The following is a 14,227-nucleotide window of genomic DNA, read 5'->3' as shown; positions in this document are numbered from 1 at the left end:
CTCCTCTAAGCACTGACTGTTCTTGGTGCTTGCAACAGCCATCTCACTCCTCTGACTTCAGTTCCCACCAATCCACTCTTTTGTGCCACTAGTTCTTATTGGCTACAGGTGTTGCCTGTTATCATCCAGTCTGTTCCTAATCTTTAGTAACAGGGTCCAGCTGCAACTCATTGGGGGATAAGATTATATTCTACATTGCCCATACTGTGTTCTCCTACAGGATGAATTTGAAATCACTGGTTTTCCTGCACCAACACCTTCACTAGTGGCTTCTGTCAATTATATAACTCTGGGCAGGTGAAGGGAAAAGACCTGACTGATCTGAGGCCACTAATGATTAATCCTGTCAGATGGATATTTTGTAATAAATTTCTCCTCCTTGCATTGTAATTCTCACATGCAGCCTGAGGAAAGGTAAGCAGGTTTTTTTTTCCTTTTTTTTCAAGTTGGCAGTGGAGCCTACTCAAGGTCAGTCGCTTGGCGACAAGTTTCTCTGGCTACAAAATAAATATTCCACATCTGAAATATTTGAGAAAACACTGTTTTTCCTGACTACATTCCATAGTACTTGGGCCATGGGGTTTCCCAGAATAGTCTAAAATGTTAACAGGGTTACACAATGGGGTACTTCCAACTAGATTATCGCTCTAAGACAGACACAGATCCGTCCCTGTACGCAGCACTGCTCACATATTCTTTAAATAGTATGTTAAACCTGCTGCAGGGTCTGGAGCTCATGTGAAGTAGTTTAACTGCCTAGGAACAAATTAGCTGGCCGGACCCTGTGCCCTTCTAAATGTAGGCATGGTGGGAGACATTTTGCAGGGAATAAAAAACTGGAAATTGCTGTGTTCAGTCTGAAGTGCCTGCCAAGGAAAGGGACAAGGGAGCAAGACACAAAACCAGATTATCTCACCACCAGGGATGCTCCTGGAAGTACCTGCTCTGGGATCAGCACAGACAGTGTGGGAATCACGTGTCTGCAGGCAGCTCCCAGATATCCCTGCCATCCTCCTCTGCATCCTTTTAGTACAGCACTGCCTTGTCCAGGACACCGAGAGTTGAAGCCAGTTCTTCCAACCCTCTCAAAACATTTGTCCCAGTGATCTATTCTAAGTACCATCACGGACAGATTCTTGTTTTTCAAATGCAAAGAGAAATACTGTGTCCTGGACCAGGAGGGAAGAACCCCACAGAATCAGCTAACTCTGCACTTTTTCCCATCATAATGACAGGGGATATCTTCAAAGAGAGTAAGAATAGGATAAGCATTTAGTGATGCTTCTTTAATACCCTTTTCAGCTCTCAGCACTCTGTAGCATAAGAACTTCCAGCACTTAACAACACTTGAGGAAGCCTTCTTCCATGAATTTGTCTTCATACAATGACTAGGGAGAATAAACAACTAATTCTAGATTTCATGATTTGGTAATAATTCCCAGAAAAGAGCACCAATTATATGGATTTTTTAAAAAACCTATGGTAAAGAAAAAAGTGTTCTTGAAAGAGAAAAATAGGGACTCTCCACCTCATAAGTATCAGTTAGAAACTCGATTGAAGAGTTTTAAGACTGCCAATTCTCAAAGGGAAGGCAGTCAGGAAATGGGTTTAAACTCAAAGCTATAGACACAGCTTCAAGTATTCCTTTAAATATAGGATCCAGGTTTCAAACTCACCTGGGTCTTTAAAAAAAAATTAGATATGTACCGCTCATACGCAATATGGAGATCTAAGGTCAACACACAAAATTAAAAGTGTCCCACACCTACCTAAATGCTGTGGGTGTTTTCATTCGAAATATATTTTTTTAATTTCTTCACACACCCAGCGCACTCACATCTCAGAGCTGGAAGCTCCACATCTGTGGGATAGTCAACTGTGAAAAGGGTCTGGACACTAATTACACATATCTGGACACTCACTAACACCTTAGAGAGAAGGAAGTATTGGTTTCTCCTAATTCATATAGGGAGGTAAAGGTACTTATCCTCCATTTTGTTATACTCATTTGCCAAGGAGATTATTTTTCCTAGATGCTCCTGCCCCATTTGCTGGACAGGATGGACAGTGGTTGCTTTATAAATTCTCATGCTTTCTTCATTATCAGCACTTTGTCCACATTGTAGAAATTACTAATTTCCTCCTAATTTTCCTCCATAATGTGTGTGTTTTGCAGATGTTGATTCACACTTTTGCATATATCTGCATTATCTCAATATGGATTAAAAAACCAAACTACAGAAGAATTCCTCTTTTTGAATCTACTTATTTTATACATCTTACTTCAGATTCTCAAAATTTGATTTTCAGTGTAGTTGTTAGTTTGTTAAACTGGTACTAATTTATTGGTTAAACTGATAATCTGGAGTTTATGGTGATTGGCAAAGGCAAATATCAAATCAGCAAAATAAGCAAATTAGGCCCAGGATCTTCAGGTAAACAGCCACAAAGCAAAGAATAAGTATCTCTAAGTGTTTTTGTTTAGAACTCAACGACTGACAAAGAATTAATTTCCTCATCACTGCACTCAAAACTTGAGTCTTCCTAGAGCTCTGCATTTCATAGACTATCACTCTGTTTCTGGGATATTCAAAGCATTGCTCCTGCAAGCTTCAGTCCCAGAGCACTTTGCCCTGTGCAACAAATGATCAAAAGAAGCTGCCATGATACTCGGGGAACAAAGCAAAAATTGCATACAAATCCTTAATTCTATTACTGTCTTAATGTCAGTGCTCAACTTCGTCACATCCTGTTAATACAGCCCAGTAGATGCTCAGCATAAAATGCTCCACCAGCAAAACCAGAAATTTGCTGACAGCCAAAAAGAAGGATGTTACCTAGGTTCTAGGATTTATACCAATATTCTAAAGGTATAGTGATCCAGCAAATGTTTTATCCAGTTCTTATCCCTCTGACAGCTCCTGAACTCTCTATTCCAAGTTCAAAGCAGTTTGCTAAATAAGTCAGCCTCCTGAGTCATAGAATCATAGAATGTTGTAGGTCATATATTTCCAACTCCGCTTTTGTCTCATCTGCTGATTGTCCAAATCATCCCAATTTCATTAGTGTCTCCACTCTCACTCACTCCTGGAGCCAATGCTCTCTCCTACATGGTGCAGTCCGGCTTGCCTTTCATTAACTATGCATGGCCCACTTACTCTCTTTAGCTAAAACCTCACCATAATTTCTTTTACTTCCCTGCCAGCTTCCTTATCCTCATTTCCTCACATCGTATCTGATCTTGTACCCCTTGAATCTGTGGTAGGTAGCTACATAATTTTCTTGATGTGAACAAGAGTTACATATCCTGACAGGGCTAAATAAAAATTATCTCCCAGAGTGGGACAATTATGTCTTTTCAGGAAAAAAAAAAATCCAGTATTTTTTTAGCATAGGAAAAACAATGTATTTTTTTCTAGTCTTGTTCTTGGAAGACATTAAACTGTTCTGGCTGAAACCTTCTGAAGAGAATTCAGACGGAGGCAGACACCAAATGAAACATGGAAAAATTTAGTTGAAAAGCTACTTTGACAAAGTTGTGAACAGCTGAAAATAGCCCTTAAGGGCTGGAAGTGCCTGGCAGCCATAGCAGTAGATGCTGTTACAAGCCCTGCCTGCAGTGAAAGGGCCACCCTATCAGGTCACCCACTTCAGGGACAATCAAGCATAACCCAACTGCACTTCTGGAGTAACTCCGTGTCCCTGCCAATCAAGACAGGACTTCTGCAATTTAACTGTCCAACAATTTGGTGCCTCCATGAATGCTGACAGGGAGACCCTCAGAACACTTCTCCACTCTCCAGGGCTGCAACACAGAACATGAACTGCGAGATCGCCCCGAGCCCCAGTTCCTGAGGTGGCAGTTCATGGCAAACAGCTGGTGACTGGGCTCCCAGCTGTCCAGATTCCCTCTGTCAGAGTCAGTTGTAGCCCTACTAGTGTCTTCAGCCTCTCCTCCCCGAATCTGGCTGTAATGGACCTACCTAGAGTAATTAGGCCACCTGTTGCATCGCCAGATCCATTTAAGGGAGTTCTTCGGCGCTCCGGTTTACACAGTTTGACAGGAATTGTTTAATTGTACCAGTGTAATGGCACTGCAAAGTGAAATCGTGGCATTATTTTAGTCAATAAATATAATTACATGCTCAGACTACCGTGAGTTGTTATAATTAGTTCTCCATACAGCCCATAAAATGCCAACTTTTTTGCACATTACATGATGTGGGATGGGAATTGCGTTGGCAGATGATTAGGATATTTACAAACAATTGAGTTTTTACAGCTCAGAAAGATGTTTTATCCCTGGTTAAAGAAAAAAAAAAGTATCAATTGTAGAACTTGAAAATGGCTATTTGTTTTGGGAGTAAATTTGGTTTTATTGATTCCATTGTTACCACAAAAAAGGTCACCATAAATTAGCACAGTCCTTACACAGACCAATTCATCCATACATCATACAGTTTTATTTTTGGTTCAGATGCATAAATAGGATCTATTTAATCTATATATACATTTATATCTATATATACATATACATATGTTCTCCACAATAATGTCTTCAGGCAAAGAGTGGGGTATCTTCTCAGTAGGTTACATGGTAATTTTGGCCACTGCTTAGCATGCAAATCATATAAATTAATATAAACATACCAAATAGATTTATATACAGTAGATTTTAATCAATATATTTAAAATAAAAATAATTTTACATTAGCAAGGATTTTAATATCACAGTATTTCACTTTAATTTTTCTCTTTCTTTACACATACCTTTGTTTCATGTCTTGAAAGGGCACTCCACCCTGTAATCTTCATTCACTCTGTCCACTGCTCAAAACTGACATTAAGAAATTGGTTTTTTTTAAAATAAATCCTTAAATGCAGACACAAAATCAACAGGGTATAAATATATTTTAAATATCTAAATGTCAGCACACTGCTCCATAGGAAATACCAGTGGATGCTTTCAGATCATACCACACTTAAGGGGCTTAGATTTTTCTTATCTCCATGGAAAGAGAGAGGGAAAAGACCTATGGGGGTAAAGAGGAAGATCTCAATCTCCTTTATATTTTTCACTCCTGAAAGTGTGATAGTTCCAATTTTGTAATGCAGGATAAAGAGGATGGCTTCCCACATCCTGCAGGATGGGATAACAACAATATGAATGCAATGAGAAATTAACCAAGTTGCTATTAAAATTGCTTTGAATGCATAAGGAGTCTAGTAGGCAACAAGATCTAAATTAACTCTTCAGTCAAAATTCTTATGATTATTAAATTATTGAAATATGCTTCAAAACATGGATGTTCTAATAAACTGCTTGGGGTTGCAGCCAGTTTTACCACTGTAGGACACAGAGCAATATTATGCCAAATTATATTTGGCCAAACCACTCTTATAATCAGAGTGCAACTCATGTGACTAAAATAAGGTCCAAATCAAATGTTTTAGGTACATAAATACCAACAGATCCAGTCCATAGGGTATGATCCATAACAAGATCACAAGCTCTGATTTACAGGGAAAACCTGAAACGCTGCTCTGCAGGGACAAAAAAATGAAAGTTGTGAATTCCACACTGATGTCAGTTCCAATATCCCCAAATGTTAAAGGCAGTAAACCACAACTTCACCCGTATGGCTTCTCATTACATCCACACTTTTAATTAATACAAACAGTATACTGTTTTGTATTGCTTGTCAAATGCAATTTCCATAGGACTGAAATAAAGAATGAGAAGATTTATTTCTTAAAGGCACTATCAATTTCTCCACAAGCTTTGTTTTGCACAAAACAGCTCAGAATAGCGATGATTAACTGAAAGAAGAAAAATGGATTACTGTCACTATTTTTCCAGTTACTCCTTATAAAAGGGATGTTGGCACATCAAGTAGACAACATGCACTTTCCTTTTGTGGTTTGCTGGTGTTGGAGAAACAAAAAATGGACAGAACTATCATTAAAATTAAGAAACAGACAAGGGGTTAGTTACATCTACATATAATTTATTGTTGTCTGGCAGGATTTCAAGCCCATGACATGCACCTTCATGCATTACAGGCTGTTTTGTAGATTGGTCATCCACCATAAATAAAATATGATTCTGAAATCAATTGACCTGACATTTACCCTGCTTCACTGCCTAAGCACATATCAACTCTCATGTCTGATTTTCAGGAAGCTCTAAAAGACAAAGTTACAAGGGCTGATGAGCAGTTACTAATGACAAGCCTGTAGGAGTGTGTGACTCATGAATGGGCCAGAAACTCTGTATGGGAATACTGTAGGCTTTTACCTAGCTCAACTCTGATATCATCATGTGAGCTACCAAGATATATAAAAATAAGTATATGAAGTAGTAACCTTCACTTTCACATGAGATAGAAAATGAAAAAAAAAGGATTTTTTAAAAAATAATTTTTAAAGATTAACTAGGCCAAGGATAGAGCATTTCTAGGGCAAGGTAACACAATTTCCCTATCTTTACTGTAGAAAAATTTAGTTCTTAAAAGACAGTATTACACTGTTGTTTGACTTAATACAACACCTATTTTAAAGAAGACAGTTCATTTGAAAAACTTTGCTTGCTTTTGCCAGGGAAGTTAAGAAATTACCAAGAAATCCCAAGTCACTTTGTCCTTGGGCAAATAGTCAAATCCTCCAGTGTCCTAGTAGGGTGCTTGTTTCAGGCTAGGCATGAAGGTCACTTGCAGGCTTTAGTATCAAAACTCACTCATGTTGTCACCCCACTTCTTGTTGGTGCTGAAGCACAGCCAGAGTCCATCAAACAATCTCTGAGACACAAATCCGTCTTCTATGGAACAGGTTATTCCAGCGGTATCCACCTCGTACTGGTACTCATATACATCACTTGCTAAGAAATGTGAATATTTGGCAGATTATGGTCAGCTAAAATCATTCAGTCAGTTTCAGATCTGACTGGCTGGGAAGAGCCATGAAAAATTTGGTAACAAATCAACCAGCCAGGTGAAAACGTGCTCCTGCCAGCCCACAGCATGGCTTGTGGACACTGAGCACTCTTGGACTGCCCAGCAAGAGGGTTCTTTCCAGCTTGTTCACATCATTTAATTGGCAGAAGTCCACAAGTCTGTTCCCAACAGCAAATCCATGCCCAAGTCAGACAGGAAGTCATTTGACTCAATCAGTTGTCATTGCTTCCCCTCTGTCAGCATAGGGCTTTCTGAAGGATCTTCACTCAGCTGCAGTCTCAGCAGGTCATTTCTCTCTCATCAGATCCCAAGGTAAAAGCTGCTCTACCTCCATTTACCTTACCCAGCTCTCCCCATTGTCAATTCAAACCTGAACGAGCCTTTTGAAGTCTTAGTCCTCTTTTTTTGTGCCAGGAAACCTTTGGGACAGTTTATAATCTATATAAGCACTAAGACAGGACCACAAAATGAATCGTATTAATATAATTACAACCAGCAAAACCATCAAAAGGACTGATTCCATATTTAAGCTAGAATAAAGAGGTAATGTGAAAAAAAATACACTGGGAGATCTAATTATATAATGCAGCATTCAGTTCTGCACAGCCAGCCCAGCAATTCCTCTAACATTCCAATCAAAGTGATCTCACTAGCATGTGAGAGAAGAGTCCAGCTGACAGATTTGGGACATGTAACGTACTATTTAGTCAAGAGGCCCCATGTGCTATTCATAAAGAATTAACAAACTCTTATATTGACAATGACAGTATTGTCAGAAGACCTTTGGAAGGGGGGAAAAAACCTCCATAAACTCTGTCTCTGTGAAGTTGGATTTTTTTTTTTTTTGGCCCCTCTTTTCCAATGCTGATGTAATCTCCAAACATCTCCAGCAGCAGCTGCTCAGCGAAACCAGGCACCTTCTTCCTAGTCCCTTTCAGCAGCACACGCAGCACTTTCCAGCTCCCTCAAGACAATCAGGGCCTTTCTTTCACCAATTAGCTATCACTTCAAGAGTCCTGCGCTGTCCAACCAGCTCTTAAGAATGGTCTTTGCAGGAAACAACACTGGAGGAGCTATTTTTCCCCCCCTAGACAAATGAAAAGGGGAAGAAGGGGAGGGGGAAGAGGGGGACACAAAAAAAGCACAAGAAAACAAATCAGAACACAGAAGCTGTCCAAAATGCATCGCTCATTTAGTACATGGACAAATGCAGAAATGTCCTTAACAACCAAGGCTGGAGCAAAGCACACACACACAAACACAAAAAAAATGGTCCTAGTTTCTTTAGGAGATAGTTTGTTTAGTCGAATATGTTAAAAAGGTTTCATAGAAAGAAGTGCTCTTGTTACAGCAAGTCTGAGCTGCTCAAACTGAAATGGAATGAAACTCCTGTAAGATTATCCTCTGTTTCCTTATTTGGCTCTCCAAATGTAAAGCAGCATTATTTGAAGCAGACACTATAGGAAAGAACTCGGTTTAGCTCACTTTAAATATAGATGGATTGATGAAATGAGTAATTACTGGAACTGTTAAGATCTTTTCAGACTTACTAACTAGCAAGTTCCTTTCCCCAGAAACAGCACTTTCTGTCTAAAAAGAAATTAAAGCCTGATTCAGAGACATAAGGCTTTGAAAATTCTATGTTCTTTTTCCCTTAAATTCAGGGTACAGTAATACCTTGAGATTACAGGATACAGTAATATCCTTAGAGATGCCAAGTCCTCATTAGAACTAGCACAAACTCCAGGACCCACTTCAGAAGAAAACAAGGAACTTTTATTGATGTTTAAGCTATTCTTTGCCTGGGCCTGGACATGTGGAATTATGATGGCAAAACTGGGAAGAATCAGCAGTAAGTGAAATGACTTGGATATGGTTCAAGCAATAGCCCTGTGTCAGAGGTGCTTCCTCAATTTTTAAAAATTCTGCATTAGGCCAAATGCCATACCAAAATACTGGCTGTCAGTATCCTCTCAAAGTATCACTTTCTGGTCAAATTTGTCCTTGATTTGGGTAACCTCATGAAAGTCAACATGTTGCCTACTACACAGCCAACAGAATCACATTTACACTGCAATTAAAAAAGCTAAATAAAATAATCTGTTCCCTTTTATTGAATGTGTATCAGAAGCAATGCCCTGGGCTTTGTAAACAGTTAAATGGTAGAGCAAAGCAAATACTTTCAGGGGTTTCAGGAGTTTGTTCACACTAACGGGTGTTCTCAACTACCACATGGATTCCTTAATGGAGGTGGAAAGTGCCAGAACTGATCAGATTGCTTCAAAGGCAAGAAAGTCTGACATATTGCCCTGCATGCATTTATGAGGGAATGGGAATCAACTCAAATTCCTCTGTTCAGGAAGGCTCAACCAAGGGATGAGTACACAAAATCAGGATTAAGGAGGAATCTTTGAGGAGGCACACCAAACAATGTCTTTTTATACCTACAGATTGCAAAAGCTGCTGAGTTTAAAGGGACTGCTCCTTTCAACTAGCAAAGACTTTGCTGAAAAAACGCAGCAGGCTGGAGAGAACAAATAAATACACATGTATCTATTACTAGGGTCACCTACAGCTACAGGAAAATGGATAAAGGGGCCCAAAAGATCTACCAGCTTGCCCTAAAGCAAAATCAACTACATCATTCCTGACAGCTGTTTCTCTAACCTGCTCTTTTCTTTTAAGAGACCTACACCCACACAGATGAGAAAAAAGAAAATCATCATCTCATCTGAAAGGGATTTCAGCAGCAAAAACAGTTTGACAAACTGTTGAGTGGGTCTATTTGCTGCAACAAGACAGGGGCTCCACAGTATGCACTCACTTGGGCAACTGACTCATTTGGTAGCTGTACAATTAATTATTGGCTGAGGCGACAATACCTGAAATTTTTTAGAGAAGCAGTATCGTTGTACCAGCCCATCTGGACAGCTCTAAGGAAAAGTGCATCTTTTGTGACAACCCTCTTCCTCCAGCGTGGCGCAAGGCAGCTGTCTGCGCTCCAGCAGCATTGCTGAAAACCACTGATTTCAGCATGAGCTGCAACCCAGCACATCCCATGCCTTGGCCACCAGCTCCAGCTCACCCTGCTAGCCCCGAGGAGCCCGGTGGCTACTTAAGGGCACACCCCAGGGATGAACTGGGGGTTCACTGCACTGCCAAGGGAACAGGTGCCTCCTCCTGCCTGGGCTCACGAGCGGTGCTCAGCTCCGGCAGTCCCTGCGAGGTGTCAAAGCCAGAACAGAGGCGGCACATTCCTGGCGCCTGGCACCGGGATGTGCCCAGGACAGGCTGACACAACTTCCCTGCCAGCTGCCTGGGCAATGGCAGCTCCCTGGCTCCACATGCCACGGCTGTCAGCTTGGCAGCCTGCTTTTATTCACACACAGGAATGCTGCCCAAAATGGAAGGACATGCTTTCCTGCTTGGATTTCGCTCCCTGGGACAGATTTCCTCCCACGGAAAATTAATGGCACGGCATGAGCAAGGCAAATTTAAATGCCAGATGAAAACTGGTGTGGCTGGATTTTAGAAAACGCAGTTTAACATGGGTAGTTGTTCTTCCTCTCTTTGCAAAGTATTTTGAGAACAAGTGAGGAAAAGCACTATGTAAAGCCATTATTATTTGGATTTTCCCAAATTTACTTTTTCACACAACAGATGTTCCTAATGTCTGGCACCATTTTTAATGATGTGCCTTTTTTGAAGAATGTGTGCTTTATCACCCATAAAAGCATCCTCTCTATTCAAAGTTTATTTTATTAAAATCATTTTTCAATCAGTCATCTCTCTAGGGAACAATGACATGACAGAACAGCATTTCTGATGGGCAATATTTTATTACTAACATGTGTTTTCATCACACAACCAATATTACTACCCTATTCTGCTATAAATATTTATTAAAATCCTCTAATCTGTAACTATTTCCAAGATAAATTTAATACTTTGCTTTTAAATTATCACATAATTAATTGTTCTGGTAAATGCCTATTGAAATGTAGTTTAGGGGAAAAAAGTACATATTACACAGTCTTGTTGACTTTCAAAATGTAAGGCAACAGATTTCACATTTCATTTTCCAACTCCCTTATAAAGCAATCTCGTAAAGTATCACTACACTCCCAAAATTTTAAAATATCAAGTAAACTTACAAGTGGCAAAGCAGACATTACAACAATAATCCCAAAACACTCACTGTTATCACCAGTTTGAACTATATCCCAAAATATAAGTAAATTAGAATTAAAAAGTACGATATTTGACTTACTGCATTTTCCACACATTCAAAAGTCAGGATATCTACCAAAGGAAGCAGCCAAGAGTTGCAGGTGTGGGCAAGGCTAATAAGAAGTTCCGAGTTCTTGTTGAAAAAAAAAGGAAAAATTCAAGACCAGCACTTATCTGTCAGAATCACATTCCTTCTACAGTTATCAGAGTCAAAAAAGGCACCTTGCTCCAGGTTACATATGTGAAACCTCCTGAGCAAGCATTCTACATCACACTGAAAACAAAGTACCACTTAAAACGAGTCAGATCAAGATGTCACCGCTCTAGAGGACAAAAATCTGACATTCAGAGTCAATTATTCCTATCACACCTAAGTTGTGATAACATGCACATATCAAGATCATTAAGCCCTGCATTGAGTCAAAGCAAAGTCAACACCTGCCCCACGAGTTTTCTCCTGGAAAATCCCCAGCAAACACACTCCTCCCACTGTAATCAGCTCAGTATGCCCATTTCTATGATCAAGAACAACAAGGACAGACAGAAGATACTTCATTTATTACATGTTTCATCCCTTAAGACTAACTTCAGCCTCCATAAAACCATAAGTATTAGTAAAACCCCAGCTCATCCTCAAAGGGGTCAAAAGTGAGATTTAAATGCAACAAAAGAGCACAAATCACAGGAAATAGCAATAAAAGGGAAGGGAAAGGACTAGAAGGAAACGTAACAAAACCTTATAAATCAGTCTTAAAAGTGATTACACAAAGACATCTGTATTTCCAAAAAGACTTGATGAAACCTCTGCTGTCATTCCATGACCACCTCCATGTGCTGCTGGATGGGGTAATGGTCAGCAGGAGACATCTTGGTTCACTTTCATTTACAGGAATTTCTTACTGGGAATGTGATCAGAACACAACCCAGCAGTAGCAGAATAGATCACATACAGGCCACGATACTTAATGGCACCAATCAATTAAAAGATTAGCAATGCCCAAAACGTCCACCTAATTGTGAACAAATATAAAAATACAAAAATACTTTGCGACTCAACAGAAAAAAAACAGGGATACATATTTAAATTTACGTTATAAAGTTCAGAGCAGTGTGTTATCAAGTAATTATTATCTCCTTAGCAATCAGAGAGATCATACACAATTTGCAAAGTTTTCACACTCAGATGCCCAATTTTGGGGTAGAAAGAATTTTTTGCTGAGGAAATTAAGGAATTATCACCAAAAGTGACCAGGCACAATGATCTAGCCCTAAACCAACCTTTTCTGGTTGGTTTTCATCAGTAGATTTTTTTTCCCCCACTGAATTAACAGAATTCACACCAATACAGCAGAGAATTTAATGAGTACTATTTTTGACAAAACAACGTTTTCAACAAAGTGCAAGTTTTTCAAACATAGAAAACTGGCATAATGTGCTTCAGTTTCGACAAAGTATGTGCCAAGAGCTGCCTTCCAGAGCCCTACAATTCAAGATCAGTACAAACCAGACAGATCACAGTCTTCAAACATTATGCAGCCAAGGCACTCATGCATAAAACCACAGTTTGAGCCTTTTGATGAGTGCTGTGGTCACCTGTCTCTGGGCTATTCCCAAGCCTCCCTTCACTTAAGATCCTTGTTTCCTTTTCACTGCGCAAAAATCAGACTGGGACTTTCAGAAATGTCACAGGATGGAAAACTCACTTTTCTCTCATCTGCAACTCCATGTCTTTGGCAGACCAGATCACTTGGATTATGCTCTGCCTGCACTGTACCAAAAAGAGTCCAGACCCAAACCTGCCTCTGGTTTACAATTAAATTTGGGTGTCCTGGTCATCCTTTGTTTTGACTGCATGAGCCAATAGCCCTGAGGTAAAAGTTCCAATGGTAGGTCCCTGGGCCTCCACAAGCTGCCATTTTCCTACAAAGTCCACCATGTGACAAACTTAACAACTACAGAAAAATTCAAACTTTCTGAAACTAACCATAAGCAAAATGTGCTCTGGTGAACTACAGACCTTGGAAATGACTTGAAGATTATATCACCCCACTCATAAAATGCAGTTATTGAAAAGAACTGTTACCCTTTATAAGTGATGGAAGGCAAACATTTCACACGCTGCACTGACACTGCTCCAAACCTCATTTTTTCACTTCAAAAATGAAAGTCAGGCTTTCAGCAAATTACATTGTGTTTTGAAGAGGTTTTTCATTCTATTAACAGGTTATCCTGCTTACTTTTAAAGTTTCTTTGCATACAAAAAGAAGGGGAGCTGGGGCAAAGAAGGAAAGAAAAGAGTCCATTTGAAAAAATTACACTGCTAGATTACAAGAGTTGAAAGCTGGTATGTAACTTTGCTCCGGGTGATCAAACTGCTAATCAGGAATGCTGTCGGGAACAGAATGGAATTCCAAATAAATTAGCCATATCCAAGAAGCCAATAAAACACGGGATTAAGGCTCACAAAGAAAACAAATTTATTCAGCCTACTTTATCAGAATTCTTAATAATGTGTACTACTTTTTCTCATCGCAGTCTGAGCTCTTCCACTGGAACAGTGTGGAGAAGGAAAAATGAGTTACACTCCATAAATCTCCTACTTGTACAGACACCTAATAATGTTACAGAGAGCAAGACATACAATGCCATTCTATATAAATACATATGCTTATCACAGCCATGGGAGAAATGTGCAGATTTATTTCTCTGACTTTATATCTGAGGCACCTGACCAAAGAAAAGATGCTACACACTTCTGGGACAATCTACAAAGCTGAAGGAAAAGTTTAGAACTTCACTGACCTCCATGCTAAAATGAGGTTCAATACCACAGTACATATATTGAATAACTAACTACAAAAATAAATCTCTCTCCTCTATGACAATCCCATTGCCTCATGTTTTTCATCAAGTATAACAAGGAAAATTTGCAGTACTGTGGCTGAGGTACTGTCTGCAACTCAGAGCATTTGCTGTTTTCACCTCTGACAGCATCCCAGAGAAACTCTTCATAATAGCTTATGCCAAAATCACAGGAACATTAA

General features: G+C 39.6%; 1 protein-coding gene across 1 annotated transcript; it reads right to left on the bottom strand.

Annotated features, from left to right (window-relative positions):
• Positions 1 to 7,344: 7,344 nt before the first annotated feature.
• Positions 7,345 to 7,476, bottom strand: SMIM38 (small integral membrane protein 38). Its single transcript, XM_059473487.1, has one exon. The coding sequence runs from the start codon at positions 7,474 to 7,476 to the stop codon at positions 7,345 to 7,347; it is 132 nt and encodes a 43-aa protein (XP_059329470.1).
• Positions 7,477 to 14,227: the final 6,751 nt, after the last annotated feature.

Source organism: Ammospiza nelsoni, chromosome 6, assembly GCF_027579445.1.
Source record: "Ammospiza nelsoni isolate bAmmNel1 chromosome 6, bAmmNel1.pri, whole genome shotgun sequence".
In the NCBI taxonomy this organism is placed as follows: Eukaryota; Metazoa; Chordata; class Aves; order Passeriformes; family Passerellidae; genus Ammospiza; species Ammospiza nelsoni.
Note: the sequence above shows the minus strand (reverse complement) of the source record. Positions and strands in the feature narration are given on the sequence as shown.

Coding starts and splice junctions, on each gene's coding strand:
- SMIM38 (XM_059473487.1), bottom strand. CDS start 7,476: ATGGAATCAGTCCTTTTGATGGTTTTGCTGGTTGTAATTATATTAATA.